Raw genomic sequence first — 18,942 nt, forward strand, 5'->3', positions numbered from 1 at the left:
AAAACCTTGTTTCTGAAACGGACATGAGACTGTCCTTTTAAAGTAAAGAATATACTTACTGTGTGAAATGAATGCTGGATTTCTGGACACTTAATTGCATGTTAATTGCAATTAAATGAAAATTTATTATAGTTTAAATTTGTATTAAATGCAATTAGCCGAACTTCAGGGTGATTACCTCAGACCAAAGAAGAAAACGGCACACCATTTGTGCTGGAAAGTTCTATCAACAGTATTGTACTCACGCACTAGGGCTGAACAAATCTAAGTAACTAAGCTATTTCTTACGTAAGCAACATCAGCTATTAACAAAGCCTATTTCTGTTGCTCAGTTTAGTTCTTCATTTGCCCAAATCTCAAATCTACCTTTTTACGTAACCAATTAAAGCTGATTACAATCAAGACTCCAAATGAGACCTCATTAAGGCTGGCAGATCTCCTAAAAATCTTCTAATTGTTACATTGTGGCATCTTCTGAAACATTGCGTCCAGATCTGACTAGTAACAATCGTTTGAAAGCAGGAATGTGATTGGATAGATATCAGCCAACTGTGGAGGGACATTTTTTTTTGCTTAGCAACTGGACAGAGTTACTTGTAGCATTTATGGCCCTGTTATCTTTGCACATAGTTGAGCTTTTGTGAAGCCGTACGCTATCAGGGCATTGTATCAGTGGTTCTGGACAGGCCATGCATTTTAGCTCTTATAACCCAGAGTCCCTCATTTCTTTTGATGTTGGAGACTGTGGCTTATTGTCCTTAAAAAACTTTTGCCATCCGTAAGCTTTTGTTGAGTTAAGCAGGATTGTAGTTTTTGAGGTGGAGTGTTTCCCAGAACGAGAGCCGAATAAAGTGAGCATGTCCTGTCCAGTCCTCACAGGCCCCCAAACTGAAAGAAACAGCAGGACTCTTAGCATTATAATGATATTACTGTGCAGTTATTGGAAAGACTTAAAGCAGTTATGATGGGTTTAATAAAGAACGAAATGAGAGACATTTTTATAAGACATACTTAAAGGAATAACAATCATGTTTGCAGTAATCTACAATGGAAGTCTATGGGGAAAAGGTAATCAAGAGGGTTTAAAAGCAGAAATGAGCTTGCATTTTTTAAGCAATATTCCATTCACAAATGTGTGGTGTTTGAGCTGTAAAGCTGTCTAAATTGTGATTTTAGTGCTGGAAATGCTGTTCTAAATACTGTAGTTGAACTCATGCTAAAGTCAAATGCAATAAAAACAGTAATATCATGAAATATTATTACAATTCTATTTGAATATATTTTAAAATGTAATTTATTCCTGTGATGCAAAGCTGAATTTTCAGCATTATTACTCCAGTCTTCAGTGTCACGTGATCCTTCAGAAATCATATTAATATGATGATTTGATGCTTAAGAAACATTTCTTATTGCTATTTATGTTGAAAACAGCTATGCTGCTAAGTATTTCTTTATCATGTTTGGGATCCATGCAAGCATTGGTTGTGTTTGTACATCTTTGTGATCTTTGGTTAAATATGTGACCTCTCCTGAGGTCAGTTCGGTTGTTTAGGGATATTAGCCTTCATTGAGAAATGCCCTAAAGAACGCTCCACCGTGTCAACACAGTCAGCTGAAGTTCCTTTCAATGATTCTGGGGGTCTGCAACCACATGATTCTGTTTGCGGCAACCACATGTGACGACCCTGGACTGGACTCCGCTTCGTCCACGGTGAAAGCCGATCTGGTGATTCACAACGCGAAGTTGATGTATTTCCTCAGCGACCAGCACGGATCAGCTGCAGGCATGACGAAGCTGATATCGTCCTCTTTTGGAAGGCCAAACAAAGTAGTTTTGCTTTTACTTCGAAACACACAGCTTTTACTCCACAACAAGCGGTAACAACAATACTACAGCGAGAATAAAGTTACACCTTCTTTCTTTGCGTGAACATTTGGGGCGGTGTAATGCAAATCTTCCAATACAGTAACGTAGACATGTGGGGGCATGTTATACAAGGCATTTTAGGATGGTGTTGAGGAGTCTTAACTTTTATAAAGAATATCTCTTTGGATTTGAGACTTTAGTCTTTGCAACTTCACAGATCTTCTTTATTCACCAAGAGCTTGCAACACTCCAAAGAGAAAGGACAAATTGAAATCACATCATATGACCCCTTTAACCTGTGATAAATGTCCGCCATGTCACAAAGTTTCACAAATAATAGATTGTTTGGTTTTATTTAGGTTTAAGGCATGACTGTACTTTTTCTTAAAATGTCCTGTATCTGTACCTGTGTTTGTTATAAATGAATCCTGAGGTATTTGTAGCATTCATTGGTCTCTTCCTGGTGTGATAGATGGAGGGGTCACTAGACCGGAGATTAGAGCGTAAGCCTCTTTGATTTCTCATTTTTGCTGCAGCAGCTAGAGCTGTGATGGGTCTTATGTAACCGCAGAGCTGCATGACTCACCAGTCTTAACCTTGTGCAAGGTGGAGATTTCTCCAAATCCACAGAAACGATGCTGACATTGAGCTCCCTGCAATTTAAGATTTCATCAAACGGCTTAAATGCAGGGGTGACACATCATTTCACTAATTCTCAATTTATAGTATTTAGTGCTGTCAATCCATTAAAAAATTAACTAATCACATCACAATTAATCGTGATTAATCCCACCTAACATGAAAGTTTTTAAATATACTTTTCTATTGCAGTAATTCCACATTCAATCTTCAAATTAATGAATTAATGTAGAAACAACTTAAAGACTATATATATAATTTTTTTTTTTTTTATGGCATCTTTTATGACTGAGAGTAAGTATGACTGATACCAATACTACTGATGTCATGTCTCTATGATATTGTTTTTTTTCCCTAATATTTAACCATTGGCTATAGCCATTCAACATTAAAACAATCTTCACATAAACCCATTATAATAAACGTCATATTTAGCTACATGTGCCCTTCAGCAAGTAGGAAATATACAGAAATTGAATAAAGTGATCAAACACTAAATTCTAATATAAATAAGATGAATCCTTAAAGCTACAAAAGGTATTTATTTATTTGCTCTGATTTTATACGCTTATTATTATAATGTTTCCTCAGTGGTGAATGAGACATGAGGTAATCTGATAGGTTTGCATTCAACCTTCCATCAACACCATCTCTCGTTGTGTCGCTGGTTAGCCTCTGGTCTGTCTGTGTGCGTTCATGTGTTTTCGAGGAGGCGTGGCTTTGGAGAATGATTTGCGGGGAGGGTGGGATCTTATGCTTTCATAGCTAACTTCCTATTTCTAGCCTCTCCGAAATCGCCTAGACTACCTTTAATTTTCAATCTGTTATTACAGTATCTTTTGACAAATAGAAGCATATAAAATAAGCAGTTTATTTCACCTAAAGTTTTTGACCTAACAGGCTGTGACTGCAACAAATTTGTTAGTTTCCCACTTTTTATTTTTGAGGCATTGATTGCACTACTTAGCTCCGCCCACAGCTAAATGTGATTGGTCCAAAATCTGTCTCGACACAGTTGTATATTAAACATCATACACCATTTTGTGGACCTTCTAAAATTGTTTATTTTGCCAGTTTGAAGTAATTCATATTGGTGAGAAGTTCTCAATGGCAAACGTAGCTGAAACTTGTTTCGTAAATTACTCATACCGCCTGCGGCTGTCACAGCAGAGCAAACTTTGCTCCTGTGGGTTGTTGTAAGATTTGTGTGTCTCTTCAGCTCATGTCTGTCAAGTTTGATGGAATATTGTGAATGTTACACTCTCTGCGTCAGCACTGGATCACCATGAGAACTCTGTTTGGAGCCCAGATGTGGTGTAAAGGGCCCATTGATCTCAAGGTGTTGTATTACCCAGACAGCAGAGACGTCAGAAGTCACAAGAAGATTTATGTTGCTATCTAAATGCGAGGATAGTGTTAAAATTGAATAGTGTCACTTCAATGGTTTATTAAAGTAAATTTCTCACTGTAAGAATATTTACTTGTGTCTTTTTCTGTGGGCCCAATAGGTGTTTTACTGCAAAGTTCAGTAACCTTTATTCTGTAATATTGTTTTTTTGTCAATTATTAAATGCTTTTGTAAGTGCCTTAGTCCATTTGTTATAAATGCCCTTTCTGCATTTCTTTAACACTGCAGTGAGCTTGCTAATGGGTAAAATGTCAAGCATGGAAATTGAAGTAATGCATTTGTCTGTCAGAAAAAAAAAAAAAAAAAACCTGAGATTATAATATTCTGGTCTGTTTTATGTACAGGTGTAGATCCGTCTCTGCAGATAGAACATAGGATCCAAACATCATCACAGGTGGCCCCTCCAGGCTCCAAACAGAACAAGCCCCGGGTGGCAAACTCAAGGGATGAGCGCTTCAGATCAGGTAGAAACATTTCTCTGGCACAGATACCAATTTAGTGGTGCTGGCAACGCATGCCCTTGTGAAAAGGAAGAACATGCTTATAAAAAGAGGATTTATTATATGAAAATAATATACTTTTAATAGAATATACCTACGTGTGAATTGAACTATCTCTGTCCTCACAGACCTTCATACAGAAGCAGTACAAGCAGCCTTGGCAAAGTATAAAGAGAGAAAGATGCCGATGCCCTCCAAGAGACGCTCTGTTCTAGTGCAGTCTTCAGTTGAAGCATGCACTCCCCCAGGTAAACACACACACACACACACACACACACACACACACACCACAGTCACAAACAGAGCTAGGGGTGGAAGGATTCTTTACAATTTAATGGGAGCACTTTCTATGAAGGCTATAACAGAGAATATTTCGGAAGCGTTTTTTTACTTTATATTTTCATATTTCAGCTGACAGCAGTTGACAATGTGCATTTCAGTTCTTGATAGTATCAAGATGTTTTGATCTTCTGAGCACTGAGAGAACAATGCATAATTTTCTGAATAATAGGCTCATTATTTACAGAAAGAGAATGGCTCCTGACCACTCAATTCCCAGACCACCTTCCCACTCGCCTGCATATAGAGATGTTTAACAGAGTTCCAGCTTTATTGACCCACTGGCTGCATATTTAGTTATCACATTTAGTTAACACAAAATGGACATTATATTATTTTAGCGTATAAGAGATAAAAGCTTCTGTTTTTTTTCATAGCTCATGTGAGTTTCCTTATGGTATTAATGGGTTCCTTAGAAGAAATGTGACACTTGTTGACATACTGTACAGTAACAGTACAGAGCTCTAACATTAAAGTGGACAGAACAGATCATCTGATTTGGTAGATTTTGATGTGAAATGTTTCAGTTCATATTGAAATCTTTGACTTTTGATTGTAAAGTTTGGTATTTGGCAAATTTTTGGAGACGTTATTATGATCTCTTCTGAAACTCAATAGGAAACGTGAGATTACTGTTGTACTTTTCTCAGGAGGAGAAACCCCTAATGGTCCTCCATTTAATATCATTGCTGTCTTGAAGAAATAACTGATACATCAAATCTCTTTTCAGCCATGACGACTGTCAAAATATATTTTAATGTCATTTTATTGATAAGAAAAGGAGTGTGCAGTTTTATCAACCTAGGTCTGCTACATAGGTGAAGTAGAAAGAACCCTGTAGTAGATGGACATGTGGTGCTGGGGAGGAGGAGGGCTAAAGAAAATAGGACAGAAATAAATAAGGTTGCATATATACGAAAGAGAGATTGATTGATGATCAGCAACTTGGAATTTTATGACCGATTTTTCATTCCTGTTGGTTATTTAGTACTGTATCTGTGTTGGTGTTATTAAAACAATAAGACTATATTTGGCCTTGACTTCTTTATGATTACACATTATTACAACCTGTGGTCAGAGAAGCTCGTCTCCTCATATTTGTGTAACGTCTTTGCTTTGTCCGTCAATTTTTGATTACGTTATTGTCTCTCCCTGTTTGTTTAGCATTAACGAGTTTCTGAGTCTCAGTGTCCTGATACACTCTTCTGTCCTTCTTCAGTTGATGAAGTCAGTGAAAGGTCAGCGGGATTAAAGGTTCAAGGGTGGGGTCAGATCAGCATAACGGCCCCATTCAGGGTCGCCCCCTGTGGGAATTGGTCCTGGTCCACTAATTCTTTTGTGCTTTGGACACAGTAATGCACACGCACACATAAAGTGGCTAAGCTGTCTGATTGCCCCCCCCCCCAAAAAAAAAAATATCTGATAACCCATCTGGCCTGTCAGATACCCCTCTTACCCTATGCCCCATCACCTCTCACCTCATTCTTGACCCAAAAGGGTAAAAAATATGCCATTATTTACTTATTGATGACAGACTTAAATGACTTGTGCCCTATATAAGTCTTCTAAATAGCTTTGTGTGAGAAACAAATCATATTTTAAGGCATTATTGCTATAAATGCTAGGAAATCTTACTAATCCCAAATTTCACCACCATATTATCAAACATTTCCTCTTGCGATCAGTCATGTGACATGCGAGAACCAGTAGAGTTTGGTATCACTGACATCAAACCTAGCAAACCTCTATATTGTATAGCAACAGAGCAGCTTTATTACAGTGTGACTGATTTGATTTAACTTCTGTCTGGATCTGACCAGCTTGAAAAATGCCGTCTGACCCACTTTCCTGGCCGTTTTTGATGTTGTCTCTCATCTTATACTGTTGTGCATTCATTATCCTGTTAGCTCCTGATTTGTTGAGTCCTGTGAAGCTGTGCTGTTTGTCCTCTGGATGTGACCTCAGACTCTGTTCTGGTGGAGTGACTGATAGAGAAGTTTTAGAAGAATTATTTCTGTTTTAAAGGTCAGGTTTTTAGTACAGCAGTTGTTAAAAGCACAGTCTTCGTTCTGTCTTCTCTTGTCACACCTACTCATTGCAGTTCATTTCTGCCTCATTCTTTCTCCTCGCTGTCATTCTCAGTTTCTCTCTCAAATCACTTCTCTTCTCCCATGACTCTATTTCATGCCTATTGTCTCTGCCTCTCTCTTTCTATCTTGTTCTTTCTAAATCTGTGTCAAGGTTACTCTCGAAGTGCCTGAGGACATGAAGTGGGAATAGAATTACAATAGTTCTCAAAAGAATATTTTTTTTTGCTAGCTGCTTATAAATGATTAGACATGCAGAAATTTTAAGAGCAATTCTGATCACATCTAAACAAAAAATCCTAAAACTGAACACTAATAGTGAATAATAGTAATATTTTTATTTAAAAAATGAAATAAAAAACAATAATATTGTGAAATTTTATAATAACTGTTTTCTATTTTAATATATTTTCAAATGTTATTGATGTTTGTGTTGCAAAGCTTAATTTTTCCTTTAAAGCATCTACTTAAACTAGAAATCTCTTGTAAGGTTTTTTTTTTTTTTTTTTTTTAAGTGGTTACTTGATCACTTGATCATTTTAATGCACCCTTGCTGAATAAATATATTAATTTCATTAAAAAAAATTTTTTTGAAAAAATGTGAGGAGAAAAAATGGTTTGTACGGTAGTGTATTTTACGGAATTTTGAGTACATTTTGTATATATTGATATTTATATTATTGAATATTGGTCTTGGTCCACCTTGTTCTCTAAATTAGCATCCTCATTAGTCATTTTAGTTTCAAAATGTATACAATTTCTAAAAATTTCTACTCAAACAAATGCTAAGCTTCAGTTTAATTTGTAATTCAGGGTTTGTTGAGGGTTCAGGCTGTTTTGAACTAATAATAACAGGTATCAGGCACCTTTAAGCGTAAGTAAATTATTATTATTACTATTTTCATAAGAATGCTGTTTTGAAGACATACATTAGGCTAATGCCTTTCACATTTAATGCATGACTGTTTGTTGCTCCTAATTTGCTGGACACACTCCATAGTAATTGCTCCCTGTGGTTGAGTAATTGCATAATTAATGTTAAATGAATCTGCTACCACCTACAGGCTTCTTGTCAGTCAATCTCGCTCTCCTTTGTCATTGATGCTTTCCTTTCATCCCTTCTTTTCTCTGTTAAATTCTGTGTGTGTTTAAAGATGAAAAATACAATAAATATTGAAAAAGTAACTGCTGAAATGGGTTGTGCAATTTTACTTTTTTTTGTTGTTGTTGTTGTTGTTGTTTTTTCTTGTTACAAACATGATTGACATCTTAAAGTGTGTGATTTGTTGACAGTAAGACTTTTGGCCTGGTGGACAAAAAATAATAATAATAAAAATAAATTAACTAGAAAAACACCAGCTCATTAGTGGTAATGACCTAATGATCATTAGAGTTTATTGATCATGAATTCTCACTGTTGTTACACTTTTTAAATCCCAGCAGAAGATGCCTTACGCATGATGAAGAACTACAGATGGTTTAGCTATATGACATATTTTATTCATTAATTGTCAGACATCTGTTATTTTCTATGGCATTACGTTTATAATGTATTTATAATAGGGAAAATGGTGTGTGTTACCATAGCTGCAGGCCTCATATGCTTCGTTTCTGACCACATGAGCATTACATCATATGTGTTTTCCAGCTTAACACCCGACAGTTCTCATCAAAGTGATATTTTAGTCTGGACTGAGAACAAACGCTTTTTTCTTTCTCTTCCGCAATGATCATATATTAGTCCTTCTTACGTTTATGATGGAAGCTTTGAATAGCTTTTATTTTTTTTTTTATAAAGATATTTTACAGTACAGTGGTTCCAAAAAGCTTCATTTAAAAAATGAATATTGTTAGCTCTGAAATGATAAATAAATGATGGTAGATAGAAATGAATGTGACATTGGTTATGAAATTTTGGTGGATCATGTTGATTGACTCACCAGTCACCAGCTGACTCAAAGATACTGAGCAAAAAATTCACCCGAAATTCATCCAGTGCTGATATCGAAGTAAAACTGTTCCACCTAACCATCAGTCCTCCTGTTCTTGACTTCCCAGACACCTCCTCTGCATCAGAAGACGAGGGCTCGCTGCGCCGGCAGGGACGGATCGCCTCCTCGTCTCCATACCAGGCGCACCCCAGTGTAGAGCACTGGTTCAACAGAGTCATCCAGGGCTCCTCCACCTCATCGTCCGCATCCTCCACCTCCTCCCACCCCGGAGGAAGACCCCACCATGCCACGAACGCCACCTCTGCTTCAGCCGCAACCGTACTGGCCGACCTCATGGCTCAGACACAGCTAGGTCAGTACTCACTCCAACTAACCCCTCTTCATGTCTTCAGATCAGACCTACCCTCTGGCTTCAACCACTCTGTTTTTAGATTTATATGCCTTCTAAAACTCAGATGCAGGTTAGTGCCCTGCTGAAAAGAAAGAGCAAAATGTGTGCTGCTGTAAGAAATAGTCCACCTAAAAATGAAAATTCTGTCATATTTACTTACCCTCATGTCATTCCAAACCTGTACGACTTAATCTGTGGAACACAAAAGGAGATGTTTAGCAGAATGTTCTTTTCCATACAATGAAAGTGAAGAGAGACTGGGCCTGTCAAACTCCAAAATAACAAAACAACACTATAAAGTGTCCTATATTTAAAGTCTTCTGAACCCATACAGTAGCTTTGTGTGAGGAAAAGATACTGTAAATAAAGGCTTAAATTTTGGTCCGACACAAAGCTGTCATATGAATTCAGCAGCAAGGATATTCTTCCAAATTGTTTTGTTCTATTCCTTTTTTATGTTCTGTGGAAGACAGAAAGTCTTACAAGTTTGGAACAATGTGGTTAAATTATGACAGGCTTTTAATTTCTGGGTGAACTATTCCTTTAAATTGGATTAACCAGCATTTCTTCTTTGGTCTGCCTACATTACTGTTTAAATTTTGGGGTAGGAAAGATTTTGTTTGTTTTAAAAACAAATTAATACTTTTATTCAGAAAGTACACATTACATTGATAAAAAGTGTCAGTAAAGACATTTGTGATTTCATAGTTCACGATATATTAATATATCACAGTATCGCGATATCATGTTTCCAGAAGAATAGTAAGCAACATAACTGTTTTCAACATTGATAATAATCAGAAATGTTTCTTGAGCAGCGAATCAGCATATTAGAATGATTTCTGAAGGGTCATGTGACACTGAAAACTGGAGTAATGGTGCTGAACATTCAGCTCTGACATCACCGGAATAAATTACAATTTAAAACATATTTTAGTTGGATCACAACTACTAAATTTAAAAAATAACAAACAATCTATCTTTACTTACATTATTTATCAAAAAATAAATGCAGCCTTGATGCACTTCTTATCAAGTGAAGTCTGCTGTTGAACAGCTTGGCTACTGTGTGTTGGTCCACTAGCTAGACCAGCACCAAAACCAAAAACTGAAAATTCATGCTGGTCTTTTTAGCAGGGTGACTGGAATTGTGTACCGATCTCAGTCCTGGAGCTCTGATTTTGATAACCCTGTCTTACTCCCTAAATCATCAGCATGCTTCGCAATGTTTCTGTTACAGCTCATACCTTAGAACCGATTTTAAGTTCATCTCTATAGTTGCCCATTTGTTCATGACATGCTTACACACTGCTTGTGTATACAGCACATGGAGCACATTACTACTCTGCTGCTGCTCACGGCGATGATAAAATCATGGTTTTTAATGTCCTGGCTGCATGCTTGCACGGTGCATGGTTGGTTTTTATTTTATTTATTTTTATTTATTTTTTTGCTGTGCTGGCATATCTTTAGGGTCCTTTCCAAACTGCGCAGATAAAGCCAGCACTGGCCTTGTTAGTTTGACAGGCAAACAAAAGAGCTGAGCAGGTTCCAGTACTGCTGTGAAATAATCATTTCTGGCAACCTTCACTGTTAATGAAGGAATATCTCATGCAATACTCACCCTCATATTGTTCCAAGCTTATGATTTGTTTTACAGTGAAACACAGAAAGAGACATTTTGAAGAATGTTCCTGCTGCTGTGTCTTATACAATGAAATAAAGTGAGATATGTGGATCAAGCTCTAAATATGACAAAAAGCACCATGAATGTATCATAAAAGTAGTCCACACACCTGCCTTATTTATACTTTAACTCAACACAGGGCTACAGAACATTTCAACACTTTAAAAAATTTCAATTTTAACAGTAAAAGACACTAAAAATGCTATGGTAAAACCTGTTAATTGGTAAATTCCCTCTATACAGTGAAAAACTACTGGAGCAGTTCATTTAATTTTACAGTAAAATACAGTTAAATGTACCGTTTTTGGAAGTGGAAAAGAACCATAAGTCATGATGTTAACTGTTGCTATCATATTTTTTATTGTTGTATATTTAATTTTTTTTTTTTTTTTTTTTTTTTTTTTTTCATTTTTTTAAAGTCTCCAGAAATCATACAGTTGTTTTGTCTGAGGAACAGACTGGCCTCAACCTTAAACTCTCAAGATTGTCGAGATTGACTACTTTTATGGTGCTTTTTTGGTTGCTTTTGGTCTTGACAGCCTCTAGTTGCTGTTTGCTTTCAATGTATGAACAGGAACAGAATAAAGTCTTATTTTAGTCATATAAATTTTGAATGGCATGAGAGTGAGTAACAAAATAACTCCAGAACACATTCACTTTACTGCTCTGCTCTTCACAGAGTTCTGCTTATAAACATTTGCATTCCCCTTATCTCTCCTTTTCTCTCGTCTCCTCCTCTTTCTTTCACGCTCTTTTTCGGCTTTTCTGCCCTCGAAGGCCACTATCATCAAGCTGGTTCTGGGTGCTGACTGTAAATAACCTCAGATTTCACACAGTGTCAGAGGGTCCACTGTTCTAAAGCAGTCTGCCAGACAAACCCAGCTGTGCAAGGAAAGATTAAATGCAAAACAGCTGCTTGTTGGTTATTAGTGTGTAAATCACTTATATATATATATATATATATATATATATATATATATAAAAGACTATAAAGCTCTTCTGTTAGGCATTTAGAATAAGATGGATAGTAAACATCTCATGGAATTAGGAAAAGAGATGACAAAGTGTTGCAAACTGGCTTAACTAGACATTGCACAATGTAAAGCATAAAAAAAACGTAGCTAATCAGAAAATTTTTGATGTTTACTTCCATGCTTTATGTAAGCAATATATGTTCATGTAGAGCTATTTTGGACCATTGAGATTTTATGGCTGGCAAATCCCGCACAGCTTCTTAAATATATGATCAATATCATAATTTATCATGGGTTTGATCACAGAACAGCCCACCATGCATTATTGTACTTTGACCTCCACTCACCTTTGACCTTTGGCACCTCATGACAGACAACCACAGTGCACCCCCGGATGTGACAGGCCTGTCGGAGCGCTCGGTGCATGCGGAGCGTCCACAGGTGGCATCAATGCGAGGGCTTCCACGCAGATACACACACACCAGCGTCATGGAGACCGCCGATGGTGAGTTCCCTAAAGCTTCAGCCTGCTGTCATGACGACAGCAGAGCATCTTCCTGTCACACACGCCTCTTTCCTGTAAGAAAGAGGGAATATCATGCCATCTCTCCACAGAACTCTCAACTCTACTGCACCCAGAGGTTCAAACGGACTAAGCAGAAAATCATTCTACTGCCTACTTAGGGAGCATGTAGCTGCCTCGCATTCTACTGCCTACTTAGGGAGCATGGTAACTGCCACGGAACCTAATAAGGGATTGATACTCGTCTCACACTTGATTCGAACAACTAATGATAATGTTGTGAAGCTAAAAATACTTAGCACACATAAATATGAAGTTGACTTATCCAACTTTCTGGATCCTCTAAAGCTGGAGGCTTTGGATCAGAGCTAATGAGATGGATTTACAGTTAGCTAAACAAAGCTAAATAAATAAAAAAGAGTGGCATATTTTTTTTGGCTGTTTTTTTGTATGCTCCTGCTTGTTCAAGCCAGATAGCATCATGCCATCAGCATGTTCTTTTTTTTTTTTGCAGGAATAGTCCACTAAAAAAGTACAATTCTGTCATTATGTACTCACCTGCATTTCACTGCAAAATAAAATCTCATTTACACACATTCAAACCTAGTGTGTGTTTATAATACACTTGTTATATTATCTTAAAGTTATTTTTTCTTCAATAGTGTCGTGAATTTTTCCTCAAGCTGATTAGCAAATCTGATTAGCAGTTCTTGCATGTATTGTGAACACGCCAGGTTTGAATGTGTGGAAGCGCAATTGTGAATTGAGACTTAGGATGAAAGGTAAGATTTAGGGTCAAAATTACATAACTTTGTCAAATACTTTAACTACCTTTTAATTCTTTTTGAGTGACATTAGGCCATGTAGATGATGACTCATCAGTTTTCCTTTTTAGGTGTACTGTCCCTTTAAGACATAGAGCTGAACATAACATCAGGTTCAAGATTAACCTGCTTTCTTTGTTGTGGTGTATTAGTTCTTTGAAGGACAAATATTTGGTTATGGTTAAACAAAATAAAAAGCATCAAAAAAAAATTTAATAGTCATGCTCAGAGTCACCTCAGCTCTGTAGAAGCAGCATGCTGTCACGAACATGTGTTTTTATTCACATTTTCTCTTCTTTAGGCACTGACAGGGGAGATGGGGAGGCCACGGATGGTATTTATACACGTTTATTTCAATCTGCCCCTCCTCCTGGTGTCTCTGTGCATCTGTGTCTCAGCTGTGACCTCTGTCTGCCTAACTTGTCCACTACGTCATTTTTCGAAATTACGATCATAAGAAAAATATTTCCTCCTAATGTGTCTCTTTTTGTCTTTTTAATGTTGCTTAATTATTCTTTCAAGGTATTTTCACAGCATTTAAATTAGTTTCTGCATTATGGGAAGATACAACACTATTGTCTAGAAATATCTAGGACTGAGAAGGTTTTAGCTGTGTTTGTGTTGATCCATCTTTTGTGAAAAAGAAAGTACATTTTGCATACTTTTAAAGAGTACTTATTACAGAAATTCAAATAAAATACTTAAGTGTGACATTAATGTAATGTTTTCACACATTAATTCCAATTAGATGAAAAATATTATAGTTTAAATTTTTATTAAATGCACTTAAGTATAACTTAAGCACATCTGACAAGCATTTATTGTACACTATACTTGGAAAATTGTAGCCATGTATTTAAATATATTAATAAATACACATTTGAAATTACAGTTCAGTACTTTTAAAATATATTTAGTTTGAATGTGATATTTAATACTGAACACACTACAGTTATTAGTGTGTAAATTATAAATGAGTACTTTACATGTGCTTTAGTATGTTAGTCACCACATCAAAATAAGTGTACTTTACAGCATGACAAAAGATGAAACTGAATGATTTAAATTTACTTTAATGCTTTTAGAATTTGACATTATTACAAAGTGCAATTTTTAAAAGTGTACTTATTAAACAGTTAAATACATATTAAAAAAAAAATATATATATATATATATATATATATTATATATATATATATATATATATATATATATATATATATATATATATATCATTTGGACTAAAAGCGAGCATTCTGTAGAATTAAGTGCACTTCTTTTTCACAAGGGAGAGCTTGAATTTAAGTAAATGTGTGATGAGATAATTTGACAAATGGTTCTTGCTTTTAACATTTAGGTTATGCTATGCTCTGTGATTTTTACCAGGGTTTCAGATCAAATTTCACTTTTTTATATGATTTATATAATTTTATTACAATACAATCATGGTTGAAAAGTGTTGCATATTAGCCACAGTATCATGGTAGTGTTAGTGTGTGATTATTTTGTTTAATAAGGTCAATATGGCTTATGGACATTTATGAGGCAGGATTACAGTAGTTATGTTGTGGTTATCCGTACAAGAGAGGATTCATTCTTGTGTGTTTGGGGAGCTGTTACTGTAATTGGCTTCATCGGGTTCTGCGGTGAACTCTGGGTACTTGAGCACGGTCTGTGAGTGTGTGTAAGATGCAGACAGAGACGAGGGGCAGACAGACAGTGGCTGAGGCTCAGGTGTCTCATGATAATGGAATGTCAGAAAGCATCTCAGTCATGCATATATACATGACACAGCCATCTCTCTGTGGAATACACAGGCAGACATTTAACAGAGAAATGAATAAAAAAAATAGATTCATCATGTGAAGATGATTGTTGTGTCTTGATGTTTGGTTCTGTTCTCTCCTAACTATCACGTGAAAGCCTATTTTTACCTCCAAAGAAACATCTGATGGTTGATTCTGTATAATTGTTTTTATTTTACACATGGGTTATTTTTAGGTGTTTCTGTGACGTGTGGTATATATTTCCTCTGATAGCAATTCGGTTTGAATGCATTTCTTTGCTAAATGTGATGCATCGTGTTATTTGAAATTCAGTTTGATTATTTTGGTACAATTCATAATTATGCAGGATATTTATGAAGGAACAGTTTACACTACAATGGAAAATTGCTGAAAACAACCATGCAATCAGCAATTACCATTTTACACATGCACAGTAAATTAATTTTGGACAAAAAGTTTCCACATGATACATAGAGAACTGTAATTATTAATTTATTCTGTAATGAAAGATGCATCAGTTTTACACCCCTAATGCTAGCATTAAAGACACCAAGACATCACTGTAAAAATATGTATTATATGTGGCTTTTGGCCCACAATTTTTATTATTATTATTATTTATCCCCCTCCCCCCTAAATCTCCATCAGTTTGATGATTTATATATATATATTTAGATTTATTTTTTTTTTTTTTTGCTCGGACACGGTTTGTAACACTTCGTAGAATGACCCTGGTGCACATGTTTTACCGTGAGATTGTTTAACATGTATTAACTTGTTCATTTCATCTTTTGTCCCAGTGTTTTATGTGAACAGAGTTTTAATCTATTTAAACTGTGATCATAAATCCTTCTGTAAAGTATAAAGCGAATGATCAGATGGACTCTTTTAGAAGAAAACTCATGAATGGTTGATGAGATGGGTAGCTGGGTAGCGGCTTGTTGCTAGGCAGCATTAGTCCAGCTGCTTCAATCAGAGTCAAGGAGCCTTTGATGCTTTGGGTCAGGAGTCTCTACTGAGCACGCTCAGTACCATCTCAACCAACCCCATGGGTATACAGCCTTACATTGACTGACAGGCTGTTGTGTGAAACTGTCCCCACCATCCTTTCACAGTGACCTTTCCCTGCTTTTTTTAATCTCATCCTCTCCATCTTTCTCTCTCTGTCCTATCTTCCCCTGACACTATCTCTGTCTAAAGGCGTTCCAGTCAACAGTCGAGTGTCCTCTAAGATTCAGCAGCTCCTAAACACTCTGAAAAGGCCAAAGAGACCTCCTTTACGGGAGTTCTTTGTTGATGACTTCGAGGAACTTTTGGATGGTAGGTTCAATCATCTAGAAATATCTAATTCTGTCATGAAACTCTAGATGGCGCAAGCTTATAGGTCTTGTACATGCAATCTGCTATCATTCACATCGTTTTCTAAATGCTGATTAGTCTCTGTTCAACTAATGAGCTTGCTTGCTCAACATTTAAATAGTCTGGTTCAGTGTTCGCTGTAAGCTGGTCCTGCCATGCGTTCCTCTGAAACCCTCTACCTCCCCCAGCTCCACCTGTCTAACTGTCTAGGGTGCATTCCACTTCACTTTTAGACACAAACTCACAAACTTCCCTAAGTTCCCAAATTTGAGTGTTATTGGAGTTATTGAGAAATCCTCTATATCAATCTCTTCCCATTTACTCTCTTTGTTCAGTCAAATCCTTTCTTACACTTCTTAAAAATATGCTGCAAAATACTCTTTCAGATTGTCATAGCAGCAGCGTCCTCTCTTTATGTTCTGTCTCTCTTTCTGTTTTTCTTTCTCTTTCTGTTCCAGACACACAAAATCAATCAAATCTATTTAAAGCTGTCTCACATCTCATCCTCAGGACCCATAAGTCACCCTAAGATGCTTAGTGACATTTAAAATCATTCTCACATAAACTCTGCTCCAAAAACTAGTGAGCTGCTTACAACATCGGTCATGGAAGCTTAAAAATGACTGAGTTTGAATGCTCTATGTAGGCAGAAGACTCAACTTGCTAGTGATTTCAATAAGCCAATAAGCACACAATACAATAATTAATTACATATAGGTGAAAATGATTGATTTTTAATTACTCTGACTAAATATATATGTAAGTTAACGGTAAATAAACGTTTATGTATAATCTGCATTGTTCTAACTTTGTATTGGTGAATATAAGCTTTGCTGTATGCAATACTTTAATATTTTATAAAAAAAAAAAGTCACAGCCACAGATCTATATTTTTGTCTCTAACATGATTTCCTGTCCACTACAGTCCAGCATCCAGACCCAAACCAGCCCAAGCCTGAGGGGGGTGAGATGAGACCCCTGAATGGGGAACCGCTGGGGGTGGTCACTAACTGGCCTCCGTCATTACTGGCCTCTTTACAGCGCTGGGGCACCACACAACCCAAGAGCCCTTGCCTCACCGCACTGGACAATGCCGGCAAACCCGTCTACACACTTACATATGGTACGGATGTGGAACTTCCTATATAACAATTTGCATGAGAGTGTATTGGGTGTATTATATTGGCCATGTTTTATTTGCTTATATTGCTAATGTACTCACTTGAAATGGTGAATGAACTGTGTCTCTCAGTGAACAGACAGTGCAGGTTTGAATGTTTGTTTTTGTAAACATGTTTCGATAGGGAAGTTGTGGACACGGAGTCAAAAACTTTCCTATACACTGCTGAACAAACTAAGCACCAGGAATGAACCACTACTGCGGCCTGGGGACAGAGTGAGTGTCCTAATCATGCACATTCACCCTCATTTACACCTTGCATTAACTGTCCGTCTCGTCTTAACCAATTACAAGTGAAGACTGCTAAATATAGTTTTGTGAACCAATCACTCCAATCATTTTCAGAGGTGGTCAGAGAAGATGTGCCCCAGACAGTAAAGGACTGTCCCAACACACAGTCAGTGCACCAAAACAAGGTTTTTAAGGTTTTTAGTGCTGTCATGCAAGATCCCATTTGATCAAAGACATAGCATGTCACCATGATATCATGTTCTAGCCGTATAGTTATGCACTATTCTAAGCTACACAGAGAAAAAAAAAAATGATACAAAAGTTAATTTAGGTACTAATATGCACTCATTAGGGGTAAATAAGATACAAAGGTGTACATTTTCTAAAGGTACCACCCCAGTGACAGCTTTTGTACCTTTTTTTTTCTGAGAGTGTATTTTGTAATATAAAAAGTGTGAGTAGTATGTTCACACTGAACAAGAAAAAGTGCACTTTAAATACCCAGATGATGCACTGAATTAACCCAAACCATTTGAGATACAGCTTTAGTTTTGCCATTTTTGGCTTTGATAAAAGTGTAATATGTCATTTAAATGAAACATTTTCGTGATTGAGGCAAAATAATTCTGACTGACATTTCACATTTGTTTGCTTGGTCAGAAGTACGTTTTAGTTGGTACAGTGTTGTTATGGTCAACTAAAACTAACTTACTAAAAATTGTAAAAAGTATAAAAAATTGGTTTTGTTAATTAAAAAAAAAAACTTAAATATAATAAAATGTAAATATTACATAAAAAAACATAATTAATACATAAATGAAAATTAGAAATGTTGCTTTGCCAACTAAGTAAAAAAAAAGAAGAAAAAAAGAAGAAATAGGTTGAAGTACTAAAATCCCTAAAACTAAAACTGAAATAAAAAATTATAATAAAATAAATTAAAGCTAAATAGAACTATTAAAAAATAATGATAAAGAATAAAATGACAAAAGCACAAAATTACAAAAAATCTAAATGGAAACTGAATTTTTTTAAATAAAAGCTTTTTTTAATTAATATTAATACTAATACTGAAATAATACTTAGTTATACTTAATACTTAATTATACCCAAGTGATGGATGTTAATACAGGCCCAGAATAAAAGACGTAAAACAAAAAACAGTAGCAGTAAACAACATTAACACAAGATATT

General features: G+C 36.1%; 1 protein-coding gene across 9 annotated transcripts in view; it reads left to right on the top strand.

The window, feature by feature from the left end:
- dip2a (disco-interacting protein 2 homolog A) overlaps positions 1-18,942 on the top strand; it is a 107,832-nt gene that overhangs the window by 67,785 nt on the left and 21,105 nt on the right. For 4 of the 9 annotated variants that reach the window (XM_042763233.1, XM_042763235.1, XM_042763237.1 and 1 more), the window contains exons 3-10: positions 4,259-4,378; positions 4,543-4,662; positions 8,899-9,144; positions 12,218-12,349; positions 13,493-13,525; positions 16,179-16,298; positions 17,263-17,460; positions 17,642-17,733. In XM_042763233.1, the coding sequence (XP_042619167.1) occupies positions 4,259-4,378; positions 4,543-4,662; positions 8,899-9,144; positions 12,218-12,349; positions 13,493-13,525; positions 16,179-16,298; positions 17,263-17,460; positions 17,642-17,733 (1,061 nt within the window). The remainder of the gene's footprint in view (positions 1-4,258; positions 4,379-4,542; positions 4,663-8,898; positions 9,145-12,217; positions 12,350-13,492; positions 13,526-16,178; positions 16,299-17,262; positions 17,461-17,641; positions 17,734-18,942) is intronic. The other 5 variants (XM_042763236.1, XM_042763242.1, XM_042763241.1 and 2 more) reach the window with 3 other exon arrangements.

Source organism: Cyprinus carpio, chromosome A9 (assembly GCF_018340385.1).
Source record: "Cyprinus carpio isolate SPL01 chromosome A9, ASM1834038v1, whole genome shotgun sequence".
NCBI classification, from domain to species: Eukaryota; Metazoa; Chordata; class Actinopteri; order Cypriniformes; family Cyprinidae; genus Cyprinus; species Cyprinus carpio.